General features: G+C 41.8%; 1 protein-coding gene across 9 annotated transcripts in view; it reads right to left on the bottom strand.

Moving 5' to 3' along the window:
* The window catches only part of LOC128699015 (cubilin), a 421,279-nt gene that overhangs the window by 34,426 nt on the left and 363,558 nt on the right, over positions 1-23,295 (bottom strand). For all 9 annotated transcript variants that reach the window (XM_070090389.1, XM_070090391.1, XM_070090383.1 and 6 more), the window contains 5 exons: positions 17,067-17,275; positions 15,867-16,104; positions 6,372-6,565; positions 3,661-3,880; positions 2,462-2,694 (listed from right to left, as the gene is read on the bottom strand). In XM_070090389.1, coding sequence (XP_069946490.1) covers positions 2,462-2,694; positions 3,661-3,880; positions 6,372-6,565; positions 15,867-16,104; positions 17,067-17,275 — 1,094 coding nt within the window. The remainder of the gene's footprint in view (positions 1-2,461; positions 2,695-3,660; positions 3,881-6,371; positions 6,566-15,866; positions 16,105-17,066; positions 17,276-23,295) is intronic.

The following is a 23,295-nucleotide window of genomic DNA, read 5'->3' as shown; positions in this document are numbered from 1 at the left end:
ACTGCCTAGCCTTTTCACAAATAATCGAAGTCATAAGAGTATCTCCTGCTAATTGTTTCTCATTTATCCACACCAATAATAACTTCTCAATCTCTTCCAGTGCTGGTGATCTCATTTTTGTCAGCATAGTTACTCCCTTTGCAACAACAGCATCCTTTATTTCCTTTTTCTTGGCCACTACAGAACATAAGGTTGTGTAGGGTTTCTTATATGTCCTGGACAGTTCGGCCACATTTGTACCACTTTCATATTGTTCAATGACGGTTTTCTTAAATTCAGTCGTATTTCTCACCTTCTTTACCACAGGCTTGGCACTAGGAGCTTTCTTTGGAGCCATGGTAGTTTATTTAGTACTTGCAAGCACTAAAATAAATGGAATATTATGGAATATTTCGCTGGAGCACGTGAGGGGACCTTCGCTCACTGGTGAACAATGCCAGACTGGCTGCCGCCCCGGCTCACGCCGTGGGTACACGTCCCGGACGAACTACGACTCGCGAGTCAACCTATGAAAAGCGAGTCCATGTTCATACAAAAATACCCCTATGATTGGCGAATTTTACGATTGCCGGGAACTACGAAAAGCGGGGGACCACTGTATATACATGTATATATATATATATATATATAACAAGTTGGCCATCTCCCACCTAGGCAGGGTGACCCAAAAAGAAAGAAAATCCCCAAAAAGAAAATACTACTTTCATCATCATTCAACACTTTCACCTCACTCATACATAATCACTGTTTTTGCAGAGGTGCTCAGAATACAACAGTTTAGAAGCATATACGTATAAAGATACACAATTTATCCCTCCAAACTGCCAATATCCCAAACCCCTCCTTTAAAGTGCAGGCATTGTACTTTCCATTTCCAGTACTCAAGTCCGGCTATATAAAAAAAACCAGTTTCCCTGAATCCCTTCACTAAATATTACCCTGCTCACACTCCAACAGCTCGTCAAGTCCCAAATACCATTCATCTCCATTCACTCCTATCTAACACGCTCATGCACGCTTGCTGGAAATTCTCACCCACAAAGCCTCCTTTACCCCCCCTTCCAACCTTTTCGAGGACGACCCCTACCCCGCCTTCCTTCCCCTACAGATTTGTACACTCTCCATGTCATTCTACTTTGATCCATTCTCCCTAAATGACCAAACCATTTCAACGACCCCTCTTCAGCCCTCTGACTAATACTTTTATTAACTCCACACCTCCTAATTTCCACACTCCGAATTTTCTGCATAATATTTACACCACACATTGCCCTTAGACAGGACATCTCCACTGCCTCCTCGCTGCAGCATTTACAACCCAAGCTTCACACCCATATAAGAGTGTTGGTAGTGTGGATGATAGTGAAAGTGTTTCTTTTTCAGGCCACCCTGCCTCTGTGGGAGACATCGGGTGTGTTAAAAAAATATATGCTGTATATACTCCCAAGTATCTGAAAACATTCACTTCTTCCATACTCCTCCTCCCCAATTTGATATCCAATTTTTCTTTATCTAAATCATTTGACACCCTCATCACCTTACTCTTTTCTATGTTCACTTTCAACTTTCTACCTTTACACACATTCCCAAACTCATCCACTAACCTTTGCAATTTTTCTTTAGAATCTCCCATAAGCACAGTATCATCAGCAAAAAGTAACTGTGTCAATTCCCATTTTGAATTTGATTCCCCATAATTTAATCCCACCCCTCTCCCAAACACCCTAGCATTTACTTCCTTTACAACCCCATCTATAAATATATTAAACAACCATGGTGACATTACACATCCCTGTCTAAGACCTACTTTTACCGGGAAGTAGTCTCCCTCTCTTCTACACACCCTAACCTGAGCCTCACTATCCTCATAAAAACTCTTTACAGCATTTAATAACTTACCACCTATTCCATATACTTGCAACATCTGCCACATTGCTCCTCTATCCACTCTATCATATGCCTTTTCTAAATCCATAAATGCAATAAAAACTTCCCTATCTTTATCTAAATACTGTTCACATATATGCTTCAATGTAAACACCTGATCTACACATCCCCTACCCACTCTAAAACCTCCTTGCTCATCCGCAATCCTACATTCTGTCTTACCTCTAATTCTTTCAATTATAACCCTACCGTACACTTTTCCTGGTATACTCAGTAAGCTTATTCCTCTATAATTTTTACAGTCTCTTTTGTCCCCTTTCCCTTTATATAAAGGGACTATACATGCTCTCTGCCAATCCCTAGGTACCTTCCCCTCTTTCATACATTTATTAAACAAAAGTACCAACCACTCCAACACTATATCCCCCCCTGCTTTTAACATTTCTGTCATGATCCCATCAGTTCCAGCTGCTTTACCCCCTTTCATTTTACGTAATGCCTCACGTACATCCCCCACACTTACATTCTGCTCTTCTTCACTCCTAAAAGATGACATAAGCAGCATTTAACTTGCCTCTAAACAACATTTCCTTCTTTTTAAACTGATATATTGCCTCGAAGCCACTATAGACATGTTCATGGTCAGTTCTGAGGACCACACGGAGACCCACAGCCTCAAGCTCACTCTCTATGGGACCAGGAGCTGCCAGGCCACAGTAACGACCATTCAGTCTCTCTCTCTCTACATCAGATTCAACTGGCCTGTACACGTTATAGATCTCCACCCAGTCTTCTTGACAGTGATTTCTGGAAATATTAAGGAGGATTAGTAACTTAAATGAAAGAGTCAGGGAGGGATTTATAATATTAATAATATATCTTTTTCCAAAAAAAAACAGCATGCAATTTTTTTTAAATTCATAGAATGCATAGAATCTCACAAGTGAATGTATTAGAGAGGAATACTTTATGCAATTATGAAAGTGTAGTGGAAGGAATAATTTACTCATGACTGTGTTGCAGAGGGAATATTTTACTTACTAAAATGATTGTGTTAGGAGAGGAATGTCTCTGATGTCAGTGTATTTATGAAAGGCTAAGTGGAAAGAACACTTAACTCATGAGAACGAAAGTGTTGGGGAGAAATACTTAAATATATGTTGGAGAGAAATATATTACCTATAAAAGTGTTGAAGGAGGAACACTTGACTCACTCACATTGAAGAACAGAGCAATCATTTTCAAGGTTGTATTCAGTGCCATAAGGATCTTTAAGTACATATCATTAATAATCATTCTTAATATAGTTTGCAGGACTCTGAGTCCTGGAGGAGGGAAGGGCAGTGCTTACACTCTGGAGAGCTGGGGATAATGCAAGTGTTTTTTATTCTCTGGGTTATCCTGCTTTCCTGGGGAAATTATCAGTACTAGCCACATTGATGTTGTTGAATTATGTAAATGATTTGCTGTGGGACATTTACAAACAATATATAATCATAGCTACAAGAATTTTATGTAAAAATTTGGATAAGCTGACAAAAGTAGTGATGAATAATGGAAATTCATTGAAGAAGAACACCATGTAATGAACATGTAATGTGTGCTACAACTATATTTAAAAAATATATGATTCAGTAAATTAAAAGTTGGCCAGTTTTCCTAAACCACAAATAAATAATTACACACTCACACATACAGATCTCTTTTTAAACTTCTTTTATGAATAAAATTATAATTTTACACGTCAAATTTTTGGCAATTGGAGAAACTCACCCATAAGTTAAGTTATTTTTCTCGCTGCGGAGTTCGAACTGGTAAAAAGCCAGGCGAACCTGCTCATCTGGGTTGGCTTGAAAAGTGAACTCACAGGTGGTATTGGACGGGTAGTTGGCCGGGTGCCGAGGAGAGTTAAATGAGCCTTCTTTACGGCTTGAGCTATAGTAGGTGAATATGCATTTTCCATCTGGAGATGGTGTGCCTGGGATCTTGTATTCTAAAATAAAACTTAAGTTACTACATAAAGAAAATCATAAAATATCGTGCATGTAGTATAAACATTGATATAAAGTGAGAAACCATTTGGACTACAATACAAAAGACAGGTAAGACATGTATGTTTACTCTGAGTAGCCTGAGTCAGGGTTCTACTGGAGAGGCTTTCTGACACCACAATAGTCTGAGTGCTAAACTCTTTTTTTTTTTTTTTTTTTGAACCTATAATTTTGTGATGCATAACTATTTAATGCAGAATTTGAACCTTTTAGATATCTAAATTGATGTTCCAGTGAGTGACATTCCATCACTCTAGAGAAATTTGAAGGGTTAAAGATGGTTGTCAAGACGGTTATAGATCACCTGTGAATTCATAAAGACCAATATCAGAATGACCGTTCAGGTATTTTAATTACATGTGCTACATTTTATGTTTTCCAGGTCAGAGAGAGATCAGTTATTATGGTTTGATCATGAGTGGTTGAATTAATTTATGAGAATGCAAGATGGTGGAGCAACACATTTTGCTTCAGATCTGGGCACATTTATGTATTTAAATAAAAGCAGTAACATTCCATATTTTTTTCATTCTTTTCATAAACTAACTTTTCTCATAAACTTATGCAGAAACTGAGGGACATTTCACAAAGAAAAGCAGAACAAAACAGTGGGCAGAAAACCTTGCGAAGACAACATTACGGATGATGTTCATTAGAGGTTATGACATTCATGAAGGAAGGGGAGGAGGAAAGGAAGGAAAAGGAGCTCTAGGAGACTGAGAGGCAAGCAAGTTCAATCGCAGGAAGAGTGGACAGGTCCAATTCTCTGGATCATGACACCACCTCTGTACAGACGGGCTCAGAGTAAGCACAACACATAAGAACGTAAGAATGGAAGAACACTGCAGCAGGCATATTGGCCCATATGAGGCAAATCCTTATCAAAACCACCCATCCTCACCCATGTGTTTGTTCAACCTTGTCCCAAATCTATCCAAAAGTTTACTTCAGTACCTAAGGTATTAATCAAACCCAGACCTCCCCCGTCTTGGCTGTAGGTCACCTTCCTTATACCAGGTAAAGTCTCATTATCTTGGATCAAATGCATATGCTGCATGAGGTATCCTCACACACATTTATTAATGGGGTTCACATTATTAGATTCATGAGGGGAAAGGGGAGAGTGCTCAACCTGTAGAGGTCATACAAAGCCTGGGGAAACGGGAGGTAATCAGCTTCAATCCAAGGAAGGTGAAGTCAGATCCAATTCCTTGAATCAATTCTCCTTCACTGAACGGACATGTTTATCAAGGTGATATTTACACGCTAAGGACATGGTCCAGGTAGTCTCTACGAACATGGTCCAGGCGGTCTAGCAGTAGGTTCGCCGGCATTGTCCCGGCTCGGGTCTTTTCCAGATGGAGACCCGGCTCTCACATGAAAAACACTGAATGAGAAAGATATCATTGGACTTCAGTCTACACATCTGTAGCAGATATTTGAAGGTCATGTAATATTTAAAGGCTACATCCCCTGAGGGTGTAACTACCCTCAGGGAAGAGATGGCATCATGGATCAAATACCGTGAAACCAAGAGGCAGGCCATCAAGGAATGACTATTACAGTGGATTGATCCAGTGAATAATGATCACCCACATACTCTCAAGAGCAGAGTTTCTGGGCATACATGCCGAAAAGAGGTTTAAATGAAGACGATGTCGTAGATGAGGGTAAAAAAAAAATAAACATATGCATGGGTATCAGGCAGACTGATCTGAAGTCTTTCGTAAACCCCCGATGCAAGAGTGCGGGAAAAAATCAGGAAATCAGGAACAGGTCCTACTGAACATTGTGAATCCTTGACTGAAATCAGTGAATAAGCTAATTTTGCTCATGGAGAGCGAAACGTTGCCACAATATCACATTAATTGCATTGGTGTCTACCTAACATTTCGTCGGTAATTCTACCATTATTTCTACTAGTATTTGATGGTAATGTTGACAACCATCTTGGATTTCTTAAGCCACTCAAGGTTAACAGTAATGCCCACTGGATCATCAAGACTGACAGTGACACCCACTTGAGCATCAAAACTGACACCCACTAGATCATCATGGCTGACACCCACTGGCTCATCAAGGCTGACAGTAACAACCACTGGATTATCAATCTGGACATCTTAGAGAACAATTATGCACCATAAAATTCCATTACCTTCCACAGTTCCACTAGAATAGATCTAATTTTGTTATTCATGACTGTTCAAATGTTTCTCTCTCTCTCTCTCTCTCTCTCTCTCTCTGCATTGATTACTGTTCATGACACATTAATTAAAGCATTAACATATGAAATAACATTCTCCTGACAAAATTTATTATCCAGTTTTTTTAGTACTGATGTATTATTCAGACCTTGAAAAAGCAATCAATAGAACCACTTCCAAGAAGGAATTGGGAATTGTAGAACAGAAATAGGATCAATTTGATGCTCACCAGTTTCAAATTTGTAATGGGCTTTGAATCTTCCTCCCTGATAGTTGCCTGAGCTAAACACCATGACAAGTCTTGGTCCTGACGACACCACAGTCTGAGGTAACGTTTTGCCACACACCTCGTAGTCAGGGTTGTCGTAGGCATTCTCCATTTCTTGCCCCTTCAAGTATATTCTGAGATAACCATCGGAACAGCTGCAAACAGAGAGTTAAGAGAATATAACTGTGTTTTGAATAAAATTAGGAAATGATCTTGACTAAATTATTATATTTATGGGGAAGTGGTAAACCCATAGGTGTTATACGAGGCCTGGGTAATTAGTGTTAATTAGGTGTATTCATTTCAAGGGAAGAGGAGCTTTAATTTCTTAGATCTAGAGTTCTTCAAGGTAATACCTTGACGGGAGATGACGTAAAGATTTTTGGCATGGCTGATGCCGCTACTAGCTGGTACCTACATTACCCAGACATACATTGGTACTGTACATAACCCTGTACCATGCAGCATAGAAATTACAGTATAAACCAATGTATCTGTTATCACAATCTATAACTGAACCCTAAACATCTATATCAAAAGTTTCATTACATTGAAAAGCAGGGGCGCCATGAGTACACTAAGAGACAACACAGTGAGTGTCAGGAGCCCAAGACTGTTCAACTGCCACCACCCAGCATACATAAGGGAGATTACCAATAGACTTCCGGCTGTCTTCAAGAAGGCGCTGGACAGGCACCTAAAGTCAGTACCTGATCAGCCGGGATATGGTTCGTACGTCAGTTTACGTGTGGCCAGCAGTAACAGCCTGGCTGATGAGGCCCTGATCCACCACAAGGCCTGCTCACGGACCAGGCCTCGGGGGCATTGATCCCCGGAACCCTCTCCAGGTATACTATACTACACTTCAACACTGAGATTACGAAATTTGCCACTAGAGACTATGTAAATGAAAATTACAAAATTCTGTACATGTTATGGGTATTTGATCATAGCTGAATAAGGGATATCCAGATAACGTGATGCACAACCAAATATTTCACGGAAATTATAGTATAAAACCTGAACAAACATTTTCAAGCATTTCGTAGACAAGCATAAAACATTCTACATGTCGTATAACAGGAGGTACAAGTTTCTGCAGTCGTTTTACAGTGGCCACATAAACAGTGCATACCTCATACCAATGATTAAACACAAAATGGCCTCTAAACTGTTGTATCTGGGTGCCTCTGCAAAAACTGTGATTATGTATGAGTGAGGTGAAAGTGTTGAATGATGATGAAAGTGTTGAATGATGATGAAAGTATTTTCTTTTTGGGTCATCTTGCCTCGGTGGGAAACGGCCGACCTGTTGAAATACATACACACACACACACACACACACACACACACACACACATATACACCTACCATCCGACTTACGACCGAGTTCGGTTCCGAGAAACCAGCCATAAGTCGAAATGGTCGTAAGTCGAACTTTACTACTGAATATCAACAAAACATTTTTGTAATGACTTTATTTTATTGTTTTATTTTGGTATTTCATGTTTTACTTTACTTTTTATGTTGTTAGTACTATATTTTATACTGTAAGGTTTAGGATAAACACTGTGTACCACACAAATAGTTGTTTATTTCCCAGAAATTTGGCATAAAAAACACGGTCGTAAGTCGAGTGGTCGTAAGTCGAGCAGGTCGTAAGTTGGATGGTAGGTGTATATTTATTTATTTATTTTAACAAGTCGGCCATCTCCCACCGAGGCAAGGTAACCCAAAAAGAAAGAAAATCCCCGAAAAAGAAAATACTTTCATCAATATTCAACACTTTCACATCACTCACACATAATCACTGTTTTTGCAGAGGTGCTCAGAATACAACAGTTTAGAAGCATATACGTATAAAGATACACAACATATCCCTCCAAACTGCCAATATCCCAAACCCCTCCTTTAAAGTGCAGGCATTGTACTTCCCATTTCCAGTATTCAAGTCTGGCTATATAAAAAACAACAGGTTTCCCTGAATTCCTTCACTAAATATTACCCTGCTCACACTCCAACAGCTAGTCAGGTCTCAAAAACCATTCGTCTCCATTCACTCCTATATAACACACTCGCGCACGCTTGCTGGAAGTCCAAGCCCCTCGCCCACAAAACCTCCTTTATCCCCTCCCTCCAACCTTTTCGAGGACGACCCCCTACCCCACCTTCCTTCCCCTACAGATTTATACGCTCTCCATGTCATTCTACTTTGATCCATTCTCTCTAAATGACCAAACCACCTCAACAACCCTTCTTCAGCCCTCTGACCAATACTTTTATTAACTCCACACTTTCTCCTAATTTCCACACTGCCCTTAGACAGGACATCTCCACCGCCTCCAACCGCCTCCTCGTTGCAGCATTTACAACCCAAGTTTCACACCCATATAAGAGTGTTGGTACCACTATACTTTCATACATTCCCTTCTTTGCCTCCATAGATAACTTTTTTGTCTCCACAGATACCTCAACGCACCACTCACCTTTTTTTCTTCATCACTTCTATGGTTAGCCTCATCCTTCATAAATCCATCCGCTGACAAGTCAACTCCCAAATATCTGAAAACCACTTCTTCCATACTGCCTCTCTTCAATGTGATATCCAGTTTTTATCTAAATCATTTGATACCCTCATCAACTTACTCTTATCATTACTCTTATATATATCCATGGGGAAGTGAACCATGTGTGTCGTAAGAGGCGACTAAAATGCCGGGTGCAGAGGGCTAGTAACCCCTTCTTCTGCATAAATGGGTAAAGCAGCTGGAAGAGATGGAATTAAGACAAAGATGATAAAAAACAGGTCAGGATTTAGTGAATATCTTTTATTGTACAGGTGTATATAATCATGTATCTCTCCCTCCTGCGTTCCAGGGAATACAGGTTTAGGAACCTCAAGCGCTCCCAATAATTGAGGTGTTTTATCTCCGTTATGCCCGCCGTGAAAGTTCTCTGTACATTTTCTAGGTCGGCAATTTCACCTGCCTTGAAAGGTGCTGTTAGTGTGCAGCAATATTCCAGCCTAGATAGAACAAGTGACCTGAAGAGTGTCATCATGGGCTTGGCCTCCCTAGTTTTGAAGGTTCTCATTATCCATCCTGTCATTTTTCTAGCAGATGCGATTGATACAATGTTATGGTCCTTGAAGGTGAGATCCTCCGACATGATCACTCCCAGGTCTTTGACGTTGGTGTTTCGCTCTATTTTGTGGCCAGAATTTGTTTTGTACTCTGATGAAGATTTAATTTCCTCATGTTTACCATATCTGAGTAATTGAAATTTCTCATCGTTGAACTTCATATTGTTTTCTGCAGCCCACTGAAAGATTTGGTTGATGTCTGCCTGGAGCTTTGCAGTGTCTGCAATGGAAGACACTGTCATGCAGATTCGGGTGTCATCTGCAAAGGAAGACACGGTGCTGTGGCTGACATCCTTGTCTATGTCGGATATAAGGATGAGGAACAAGATGGGAGCGAGTACTGTGCCTTGTGGAACAGAGCTTTTCACCGTAGCTGCCTCGGACTTTACTCTGTTGACGACTACTCTCTGTGTTCTGTTAGTGAGGAAATTATAGATCCATCGACCGACTTTTCCTGTTATTCCTTTAGCACGCATTTTGTGCGCTATTACGCCATGGTCACACTTGTCGAAGGCTTTTGCAAAGTCTGTATATATTACATCTGCATTCTTTTTGTCTTCTAGTGCATTTAGGACCTTGTCGTAGTGGTCCAATAGTTGAGACAGACAGGAGCGACCTGTTCTAAACCCATGTTGCCCTGGGTTGTGTAACTGATGGGTTTCTAGATGCGTGGTGATCTTGCTTCTTAGGACCCTTTCAAAGATTTTTATGATATGGGATGTTAGTGCTATTGGTCTGTAGTTCTTTGCTGTTGCTTTACTGCCCCCTTTGTGGAGTGGGGCTATGTCTGTTGTTTTTAGTAACTGTGGGACGACCCCCGTGTCCATGCTCCCTCTCCATAGGATGGAAAAGGCTCGTGATAGGGGCTTCTTGCAGTTCTTGATGAACACAGAGTTCCACGAGTCTGGCCCTGGGGCAGAGTGCATGGGCATGTCATTTATCGCCTGTTCGAAGTCATTTGGCGTCAGGATAACATCGGATAGGCTTGTGTTAATCAAATTTTGTGGCTCTCTCATAAAAAATTCATTTTGATCTTCGACTCTCAGTCTGGTTAGCGGCTTGCTAAAAACTGAGTCATATTGGGACTTGAGTAGCTCACTCATTTCCTTGTTGTCATCTGTGTAGGACCCATCTTGTTTAAGTAGGGGCCCAATACTGGACGTTGTTCTCGATTTTGATTTGGCATAGGAGAAGAAATACTTTGGGTTTCTTTCGATTTCATTTATGGCTTTTAGTTCTTCCCGCGATTCCTGACTCCTAAAGGATTCTTTTAGCTTAAGTTCGATGCTTGCTATTTCTCTGACCAGTGTCTCCCTACGCATTTCAGATATATTGACCTCTTTTAGCCGCTCTGTTATTCTTTTCCGTCGCCTGTAAAGGGAGCGCCTGTCTCTTTCTGTTTTACATCTACTCCTCCTTTTTCTTAGAGGAATAAGCCTTGTGCATACATCGAGTGCTACCGAGTTAATCTGTTCTAGGCATAAGTTGGGGTCTGTGTTGCTTAGTATATCTTCCCAGCTTATATCGGTTAGGACTTGGTTTACTTGGTCCCACTTTATGTTTTTGTTATTGAAGTTGAATTTGGTGAATGCTCCCTCGTGACTAATCTCATTATGTCGGTCTGGGGCTCCGCGCATACATGACTGAACCTCAATTATGTTGTGATCTGAGTATATTGTTTTTGATATGGTGATATTTCTTATCAGATCATCATTGTTAGTGAAGATGAGGTCTAGTGTATTCTCCAGTCTAGTAGGCTCTATTATTTGCTGGTTTAAATTGAATTTTGTGCAGAGATTTAAAAGCTCGCGTGAGTGTGAGTTTTCATCAGAGCTGCCTCCTGGTGTTATTACTGCAACAATATTATTTGCTATATTCCTCCATTTTAGGTGCCTTAAGTTGAAATCCCCCAGGAGCAAGATGTTGGGTGCAGGAGCTGGAAGGTTTTCCAGACAGTGGTCAATTTTTAACAGCTGTTCCTGGAATTGCTGGGATGTTGCATCCGGAGGCTTGTAGACTATCACAATGACTAGGTTTTGGTTCTCGACCTTTACTGCTAAAACTTCCACTACATCATTTGAGGCATTTAGCAGTTCTGTGCAAACAAGTGACTCTGCAATGTACAGGCCAACCCCCCCCTTTTGCCTGTTCACTCTGTCACATCTGTATAGGTTGTAACCTGGGATCCATATTTCGTTGTCTAAGTGATCCTTTATGTGGGTCTCAGTGAAAGCCGCGAACATTGCCTTTGCCTCTGCAAGCAGTCCACGGATGAAAGGTATTTTGGACAATAGAAGAAATAAAAAGGACAAGAGCTATTTAGAAAAAGGGAGAAAAACCTATGTAACGTACATATGCTTCTGCTGTCTCCTCTGTATTCGTCTTAAGAAGCCTTCTGCATAGGTGAAACGTTTCGGAATTAAAGCTACCTAATTTTTGCACGTGTCTTACTTATCAACATATCTGTATTGTATACTATCATATCCACAGTGTATAAATATATATATATATATATGTGTATATCCATTAATGCAATAAGATCACAGTAAACAGGTGATTTCAAAATATGCAAAACAACCACTCTGAAAGAATAGAGAAATTCCAAGCGCTTTCGTGACTACTCACATTATCAAGGAACTATGAAAGTGAAGCATCCAAGGAAGCTATATAAGGGGTCGGCCAGCACCTCACTATCAGATCCCACAACGGTTAAACACGTGACGCGTGGCGAGCCAACTTGAATAGGTCCTTTGCAAAACTCACCCCCAAGCTATTTATTTGTCCAGTGTATTATTAAATTCTACCCAAATTCTATTAATTATAAATGGATCTAATTTATATAAACCAAAGGAAATATTCATATTATTGTCAAAACTGCTTTTTATGAAACAAGATTCAATTATATTCCTGTCGACCATGGACTTGCTTGATACTACTTTCTCAACTTTTTGAAAATCAATTGGATGGTTAAAATCTCTTACATGTATGTATATATATATATATATATTCTTTCTTTCAACACACCGGCCGCATCCCACCGAGGCGGGGTGGCCCAAAAGAAAAAACCAAAGTTTCTCCTTTCAAATTTAGTAATATATACAGGAGAAGGGGTTACTAGCCCCTTGCTCCCGGCATTTTAGTCGCCTCTTACAACACGCATGGCTTACAGAGGAAGAATTCTGTTCCACTTCCCCATGGAGATAAGAGGAAATAAACAAGAACAAGAACTAGAAAGAAAATAGAAGAAAACCCAGAGGGGTGTGTATATATATGTTTGTACATGTATGTGTAGTGTGACCTAAGTGTAAGTAGAAGTAGCAAGACGTACCTGAAATCTTGCATATTTATGAGACAGACAAAAGACACCAGCAATCCTACCATCATGTAAAACAATTACAGGCTTTCATTTCACACTCACTTGGCAGGACGGTAGTACCTCCATATATATATATATATATATATATATATATATATATATATATATATATATATATATATATATATATATATATATATACAGTGGACCCCCGCATACCGTACGCATCGCATAATGTTCAATCCGCATACCGCTCGCTTTTATCGCAAAAATTTTGCCTCGCATACCGCTCAAAAACCCGCTCACCGCTCTTCGTCCGAGATGCGTCCAATGTGCACCCTTAGCCAGCCTCACATGTGCCGCCGGTGGCATTGTTTACCAGCCAGCCTCCGCGGTAACATCCAAGCATACAATCGGAACATTTCATATTATTACAGTGTTTTTGGTGATTTTATCTGGAAAATAAGTGACCATGGGCCCCAAGAAAGCTTCTAGTGCCAACCCTACAGGAATAAGGGTGAGAATTACTATAGAGATGAAGAAAGAGATCATTGATAAGTATGAAAGTGGAGTGCGTGTCGCCGACCTGGCCAGGTTGTACAAGAAACCCAAATCAACCATCGCTACTATTGTGGGCAACAGAAAGGCAATCAAGGAAGCTGTTCTTGCCAAAGGTTTAACTGTGTTTTCGAAACAGAGATCGCAAGTGATGGAAGATGTTGAGAGACTCTTATTGGTGTGGATAAATGAAAAACAGCTAGCAGGAGATAGCGTCTCTCAAGCAATCATAAGCGAAAAGGCTAGGAAATTGCATGAGGATTTAATTAAAAAAATGCCTGCAACTAGTGATGATGTGAGTGAATTTAAGGCCAGCAAAGGTTGGTTTGAGAGATTTAAGAAGCGTAGTGGCATACATAGTGTGTTAAGGCATGGTGAGGCTGCCAGTTCGGACCACAAAGCAGCTGAAAAATATGTGCAGGAATTCAAGGAGTACATAGACAGTGAAGGACTGAAACCTGAACAAGTGTTTAATTGTGATGAAACAGGCCTGTTTTGGAAGAAAATGCCAAGCAGGACCTACATTACTCAGGAGGAAAAGGCACTCCCAGGACATAAGCCTATGAAAGACAGGCTTACTTTGTTGATGTGTTCCAATGCTACTGGTGATTGCAAAGTGAAGCCTTTATTAGTGTATCACTCTGAAACTCCCAGACCGTTCAGGCAAAAGAATGTCCTCAAGGAGAATTTGTGTGTGCTGTGGAGGGCAAACAGTAAGGCATGGGTCACTAGGGACTTTTTCTATGACTGGTTACACCATGCATTTGCCCCCAATGTGAAAGATTACCTAACTGAAAAGAAATTAGAACTTAAGTGCCTCCTGGTGTTAGACAATGCCCCTGGTCATCCTACAGACGTGGCAGAGCGACTTTATGGGGACATGAAATTCATTAAGGTGAAGTTTTTGCCTCCTAATACCACTCCTCTCCTGCAGCCCATGGACCAGCAGGTTATTGCAAACTTCAAAAAACTGTACACAAAAGCTCTGTTTGAAAGGTGCTTTGTAGTGACCTCAGAAACTCAACTGACTCTAAGAGAGTTTTGGAGAGAGCACTTTAATATCCTCAATTGTGTAAACCTTATAGGTAAGGCTTGGGAGGGAGTGACTAAGAAGACCTTGAACTCTGCTTGGAAGAAACTGTGGCCAGAATGTGTAGACAAAAGGGATTTTGAAGGGTTTGAGGCTAACCCTGAGAGGATTATGCCAGTTGAGGAATCCATTGTGGCATTGGGAAAGTCCTTGGGGTTGGAGGTTAGTGGGGATGATGTGGAAGAGTTGGTGGAGGAGGACAATGAAGAACTAACCACTGATGAGCTGATAGATCAACTTCAACAGCAAGAGGCCAGACCTGAGGAAACTGGTTCGAAGGAGGGGAGAGAGAAATTGAAGAAATTGCCTACTACAAAGATTAAGGAAATCTGTGCAAAGTGGCTTGAAGTGCAAACCTTCATGGATGAAAATCACCCTCACACAGCTATTGCAAGCCGTGCTGGTGATTATTACACTGACAATGTTGTGAAACACTTTAGGGAAGTCATAAAGGAACGAGAGGTACAGGCCACTATGGACAGATATGTTGTGCGAAAGAAGTCCAGTGACTCTGAAGCTGGTCCTAGTGGCATTAAAAGAAGAAGGGAAGTAACCCCAGAAAAGGACTCGACACCTCAAGTCTTAATGGAAGGGGATTCCCCTTCTAAACACTAACACTCTCTCTCCCCTCCTCCCATCCCATCAATCATCACCAGATCTTCAATAAAAGTAAGTGTCATGTAATTGTGCATGCCTTTTTCAGTTTGTGTGTATTAAAATTAACATTTCATGTGGTAAATTTTTTTTTTTTTCATACTTTTGGGTGTCTTGCACGGATTAATTTGATTTCCATTATTTCTTATGGGGAAAATTCATTCGCATACCGATCATTTCGCATAACAATGAGCCCTCTTGCACGGATTAAAGTCGCTATGCGGGGGTCCACTGTATATGGGGGGAAAAACCCACCTGTCTGTGGCTACTTACTTACAAGTAAGTAAATAAGCAAGTTTATTCAGGTATACACAAATACAGTTACACAGATTATCATACATAGCAGCATATGTGTAGAGAACCTGGGATAACACAAAAAAGTCAAAGTGACTAATTCCATTGGGGTCCTTTTAATACCTTATTATTATACTATAAAGGAGATAATATTTTATTATTATACTGTAGAGGAGATATACTAGGAATAAGGTAAAATGAGTTATTTATATTTACATGTGTGTTAGCTAAAAAACTAAAAAATCATTCTCCTCCCTTCCTGTCGTTACATTCATTAGGCCCCTTCTGGCTCTCTTCTTGAACTGGTTCATGCTATGATTGGCTTTGACATAATGCTTTGTAAGTGTGTTTGTGTATACCTGAATAAACTTAATTAACGTTAGAATTGCCTAATTGACTCACTTTTTATCTCCTTTCGGTTCCGCTGGTATATCAAATCGATCAAAGAATTGGAGTCTGACTCTCTCCAGATTCTGAGCGTCTTGGAGGCCATAGATGAAGTACCTACATACGATATTAGGCAAATACGGGAAGGGGTAGTTAGGGCTATATACTGTGCCATTTGATTCTTTCTTGCTCAAGATACGCTGGTCGCACTCTGTCCCTCGTATGTGCTCGGAATCTTGTTTGTTGATGAAATCTGTCGATGAGAGAGTACAGAACAAATTATTTATATTAGAAACATAGTACAGATAGTGTTAGTGTAAGGTTTATTCAGATTCTAACACAACAAAAAATTCTAGCATAACAAAAATGGTTGGTGGTGATGCTGTGGAGAATATTGTTAGGAAAACAGAAATGTAAGTAATGAGACCTTACAGCTATGTTTCGCTCACCTAAAGCTCTGTCAAGCCAATACAAATACTACACGGGCACAATGGTGCCCAGGTCGGGCACTCTTGAAGACAGTGGTGGTGGGTAGTAGTAACAGTACTAACACTAGTAGTAATAGTAAAAGTAGTAATTGTATTAGTAGTAATTGTATTAGTACTAATAGTTGCAAAAATGATAATGATAGTAATAGTAGAACAGTGGTGGTAGTAGAGGTAGTAACAAAAATAGTGGTAGCAGTAAACATAGCAAAGTAACAGAATTAGTAGTACCAGTGGAAGTAGTGCTAGAAAAAAAATAATAGTGACCCAGTAGTAGTAATCTCGGCATGTGATGGTCTTAAAATGACAAGTGGAGTTGTGCGTTTTAAGAAGGTTCGCCGCTAAGCAGTGAAGCTGCCCTGGTTTTGTGTTACTGGGTACGAGATGGAAACTCTAGCAGCCTCCACACATTTATGCTTGCTAGTGTCTCGTTCTTTAATATAACTGAACGAGCAGCACTCCTCTCCCACAGGTGGCTGATGGAGGTCCCATCGTAACACTCAAGTATTATTAGAGGTATATCACTCCCATACATGTAAACATGTTCACTCAGATGCTTCTCCAAGTTTCATACTGGTTCACCAATGTACAAATTATCACAGTCACTAGATAAAATAATATATAAGCCCTTTTATTATAATAATAATTTTATTATTATTATTATTATATTCAACAAAATACTGTACACTTTATCGTAATTCATTAAGGCGACTTTCCCAGGGGCACTTACCTAACTTTACGTAACTCTCGGAAAAGTTGAATATACCCTGGAATCCCCTGTTTTGTGTGTCAGCGATGCGCTGGAGGGTTGTAAAGGTGAGGAGGAGGGTGCTTCCGGTGCTGAAGATGACCAGGTTTCTCTGCTGGCCACAATATGTCCCAATTAACGGAGATATGTGGCTAGGTCCATCAAACATCTTCACTTGGTCGAACGGGCAGCTGCAAGGACATGAGCAATTACCAGAAATGAAGTTTTATTTAGGTTTTTCACGATGGTGTTATGTAAAGAGCACATGGAAATTAACCAAGAATAACCACAGAGAGTGAAAAAGGTGACTTATTTACAATGAGGTCCATGGAACACAAATACACTAGAACAAGAGTTTTTAGTTAACTTTTTCACGATTTCAGACCACTGGTGGATTGTCCAATATGTGCTGATATTCCCTTCACAAGACAGAGTCAATCATCACCACCACCAGTACTATTAGGCACCAGACAGAGTCAATCATCACCACCACCAGTGCTATTAGCAGGGCCAGATTAAGAAGTCTCCGGGCCCTAGGCTATTCAGATTGGCGGGGCCCCTTTGAGTTACGGGTAAGCGAAGCGACCTCTTCCAGCTTGGGGGTGGGGGGGCTTATGTGTTTCTGGGGAAATATGTAGTAAATTAATTGATGTTCTACATCACTTCCGTCGCAACCTGAAAACTAAGCATTTGCGATGGAAGTGATGTAGAACATCAATCAATTGAGATCTGTTATTGAAATGATAAAGACTTAAAGACAGGACAAAGTGCTTTTAAAACCTACAAACGGACAAAGTGCTTTTAAAACCTACAAACGGAAGTCAGTTTGCGTTTTTAGGATTTTCTTTATAGTATTTTTACCAAAAATGGGTCTTTACTGGTCCATGTGTCTTTACTGGTCAAGTAACCCTATCAGGTACCTCCCTTAACATTTAGAGGCGAAAACAAACATTTATCCATATACATCAATGTCTATCAACAACACTTCAGTTAATTTGTCACAGTACAAGTCTAGATAACGTGTAATTACTACAGAAAATTGGAGAGAAATGTCCCATACTCACCCATTAGCGGGAAAACACAGCTGTTCTGATGTAAACAAAGGCGTGTTGAGAGTGCCATCTATGGTTAGGTTTATTTATTTTTATTTTATTTCATTATTTATTTTTGTTTTGATTAATTTTTAAAAATCAATTTTACTCTCCAAACACTTGAACTTTTTAGGTAGGGACCCCTTTGCACTTGCACCATGTGCGCAGTCTTGGATGAACCCCTGAACCCCTGAACCCCTTGGACCGCGGGGCCCCCAAATGCGCGGGGCCCTAGGCAAATGCCTAGTTTGCCTATGCGGTAATCAGGCCCTGGCTATTAGGTACCAGACAGAGTCAGTCATCACCACCATCAGTGCTAATAGGTACCAGACAGAGTCAATCATCACCACCACCAGTGCTATTAGGGACCAGACAGAGTCAATCATCACCACCACCAGTGCTGTTAGGTACCAGACAGAGTCAGTCATCACTACCACCAGTGCTATTAGGTACCAGACAGAGTCAATCATCACCACCACCAGTGCTATTAGGCACCAGACAGAGTCAATCATCACCACCACCAGTGCTACTAGGCACCAGACAGAGTCAATCATCACCACCACCACCAGTGCTATTAGGCACCAGACAAAGGCAATCACCAAGACCACCAGTGCTATTAGGTACCAGACAGAGTCAATCATCACCACCACCAGTGCTATTAGGTACCAGACAGAGTCAATCATCACCACCACCAGTGCTGTTAGGTACCAGACAGAGTCAGTCATCACTACCACCAGTGCTATTAGGTACCAGAGTCAATCATCACCACCACCAGTGCTATTAGGTACCAGACAGAGTCAATCATCACCACCACCAGTGCTATTAGGTACCAGACAGAGTCAATCATCACCACCACCAGTGCTGTTAGGTACCAGACAGAGTCAGTCATCACTACCACCAGTGCTATTAGGTACCAGAGTCAATCATCACCACCACCAGTGCTATTAGGTACCAGACAGAGTCAATCATCACCACCACCAGTGCTATTAGGAACCAGACAGAGACAATCACCACCACCACCAGTGCTATTAGGTACCAGAGTCAATCACCACCACCACCATCAGTGCTATTAGGTACCAGACAGAGTCAATCATCACCACCATCAGTGCTATTAGGTACCAGACAGAGTCAATCATCACCACCACCAGTGCTGTTAGGTACCAGACAGAGTCAGTCATCACTACCACCAGTGCTATTAGGTACCAGAGTCAATCATCACCACCACCAGTGCTATTAGGTACCAGACAGAGTTAATCATCACCACCACCAGTGCTATTAGGTACCAGACAGAGTCAATCACCACTACCAGTGCTATTAGGTACCAGACAGAGTCAATCACCACTACCAGTGCTATTAGGTACCAGACAGAGACAATCACCACTACCAGTGCTATTAGGTACCAGACAGAGTCAATCATCACCACCACCAGTGCTATTAGGTACCAGACAGAGTCAATCACCACTACCAGTGCTATTAGGTACCAGACAGAGACAATCACCACTACCAGTGCTATTAGGTACCAGACAGAGACAATCATCACCACCACCAGTGCTATTAGGTACCAGACAGAGACAATCACCACCACCACCAGTGCTATTAGGTACCAGAGTCAATCACCACCACCAGTGCTATTAGGTACCAGACAGAGTCAATCATCACCACCACCAGTGCTATTAGGTACCAGACAGAGTCAATCATCACCACCACCAGTGCTATTAGGTACCAGACAGAGACAATCACCACCACCACCAGTGCTATTAGGTACCAGACAGAGACAATCACCACTACCAGTGCTATTAGGTACCAGACAGAGACAATCACCACTACCAGTGCTATTAGGTACCAGACAGAGACAATCATCACCACCACCAGTGCTATTATGTACCAGACATAGACAATCACCACCACCACCAGTGCTATTAGGTACCAGACAGAGACAATCACCACCACCACCAGTGCTATTAGGTACCAGACAGAGACAATCATCACCACCACCAGTGCTATTAGGTACCAGACAGAGACAATCACCACCACCACCAGTGCTATTAGGTACCAGACAGAGTCAATCATCACCACCACCAGTGCTATTAGGTACCAGACAGAGACAATCACCACCACCACCAGTGCTATTAGGTACCAGACGGAGACAATCACCACTACCAGTGCTATTAGGTACCAGAGAGAGACAATCACCACCACCACCAGTGCTATTAGGTACCAGACAGAGACAATCACCACCACCACCAGTGCTATTAGGTACCAGACAGAGACAATCACCACCACCACCAGTGCTATTAGGTACCAGACAGACAATCACCACCACCACCAGTGCTATTAGGTACAGGACAGAGACAATCACCACCACCACCAGTGCTATTAGGTACCAGACAGAGACAAACATCACCACCACCAGTGCTATTAGGTACCAGACAGAGACAATCACCACTACCACCAGTGATATTAGGTACCAGACAGAGACAATCATCACCACCACCAGTGCTATTAGGTACCAGACAGAGACAATCACCACCACCACCTGCTATTAGGTACCAGACAGAGACAATCACCACTACCACCAGTGCTATTAGGTACCAGACAGAGTCAATCATCACCAACACCAGTGCTATTAGGTACCAGACAGAGACAATCACCACCACTACCAGTGCTATTAGGTACCAGACAGAGACAATCATCACCACCACCAGTGCTATTAGATACCAGACAGAGTCAATCATCACCACCACCAGTGCTATTAGGTACCAGACAGAGTCAATCACCACCACCACCAGTGCTATTAGGTACCAGACAGTCAATCATCACCACCACCAATGCTATTAGGTACCAGACAGAGACAATCACCACCACCACCAGTGCTATTAGGTACCAGACAGAGACAATCACTACTACCAGTGCTATTAGGTACCAGACAGAGTCAATCATCACCACCACCAGTGCTATTAGGTACCAGACAGAGACAATCACCACTACCAGTGCTATTAGGTACCAGACAGAGACAATCACCACCACCACCAGTGCTATTAGGTACCAGACAGAGACAATCACCACCACCACCAGTGCTATTAGGTACCAGAGACAATAACCACCACCACCAGTGCTATTAGGTACCAGACAGAGACAATCACCACCACCAGTGCTATTAGGTACCAGACAGAGACAATCACCACTACCAGTGCTATTAGGTACCAGACAGAGACAATCACCACTACCAGTGCTATTAGGTACCAGACAGAGACAATCATCATCACCACCAGTGCTATTAGGTACCAGACAGAGACAATCACCACTACCAGTGCTATTAGGTACCAGAGACAATAACCACCACCACCAGTGCTATTAGGTACCAGACAGAGACAATCACCACCACCAGTGCTATTAGGTACCAGACAGAGACAATCACCACTACCAGTGCTATTAGGTACCAGACAGAGATAATCACCACTACCAGTGCTATTAGGTACCAGACAGAGACAATCACCACCACCACCAGTGCTATTAGGTACCAGACAGAGACAATCACCACCACCAGTGCTATTAGGTACCAGACAGAGACAATCACCACTACCAGTGCTATTAGGTACCAGACAGAGATAATCACCACTACCAGTGCTATTAGGTACCAGACAGAGACAATCACCACTACCAGTGCTATTAGGTACCAGACAGAGACAATCACCACTACCAGTGCTATTAGGTACCAGACAGAGACAATCACCACTACCAGTGCTATTAGGTACCAGACAGAGACAATCACCACTACCAGTGCTATTAGGTACCAGACAGAGATAATCACCACCACCAGTGCTATTAGGTACCAGACAGAGACAATCACCACTACCAGTGCTATTAGATACCAGACAGAGACAATCACCACTACCAGTGCTATTAGGTACCAGACAGAGATAATCACCACTACCAGTGCTATTAGGTACCAGACAGAGACAATCACCACCACCACCAGTGCTATTAGGTACCAGACAGAGACAATCACCACCACCAGTGCTATTAGGTACCAGACAGAGACAATCACCACTACCAGTGCTATTAGGTACCAGACAGAGACAATCACCACTACCAGTGCTATTAGGTACCAGACAGAGACAATCACCACTACCAGTGCTATTAGGTACCAGACAGAGACAATCACCACTACCAGTGCTATTAGGTACCAGACAGAGACAATCACCACTACCAGTGCTATTAGGTACCAGAGACAATCACCACTACCAGTGCTATTAGGTACCAGACAGAGACAATCACCACCACCAGTGCTATTAGGTACCAGACAGAGACAATCACCACTACCAGTGCTATTAGGTACCAGACAGAGACAATCACCACTACCAGTGCTATTAGGTACCAGACAGAGACAAACACCACTACCAGTGCTATTAGGTACCAGACAGAGACAATCACCACTACCAGTGCTATTAGGTACCAGACAGACACAATCACCACCACCAGTGCTATTAGGTACCAGACAGAGACAATCACCACCACCTGTGCTATTAGGTACCAGACAGAGACAATCACCACTACCAGTGCTATTAGGTACCAGACAGAGACAATCACCACCACCACCAGTGCTATTAGGTACCAGACAGAGACAATCACCACTAGCAGTGCTATTAGGTGCCAGACAGAGACAATCATCACCACCACCAGTGCTATTAGTTACCAGACAGAGACAATCACCACTACCAGTGCTATTAGGTACCAGACAGAGACAATCACCACTACCAGTGCTATTAGGTACCAGACAGAGACAATCACCACCACCAGTGCTATTAGGTACCAGACAGAGACAATCACCACCACCAGTGCTATTAGGTACCAGACAGAGACAATCACCACTACCAGTGCTATTAGGTACCAGACAGAGACAATCACCACTACCAGTGCTATTAGGTACCACACAGACAATCACCACCACCAGTGCTATTAGGTACCAGACAGAGACAATCACCACTACCAGTGCTATTAGGTACCAGACAGAGACAATCACCACCACCAGTGCTATTAGGTACCAGACAGAGACAATCACCACCACCAGTGCTATTAGGTACCAGACAGAGACAATCACCACTACCAGTGCTATTAGG

Source organism: Cherax quadricarinatus, chromosome 31, assembly GCF_038502225.1.
Source record: "Cherax quadricarinatus isolate ZL_2023a chromosome 31, ASM3850222v1, whole genome shotgun sequence".
Classification (NCBI taxonomy): domain Eukaryota; kingdom Metazoa; phylum Arthropoda; class Malacostraca; order Decapoda; family Parastacidae; genus Cherax; species Cherax quadricarinatus.
Note: the sequence above shows the minus strand (reverse complement) of the source record. Positions and strands in the feature narration are given on the sequence as shown.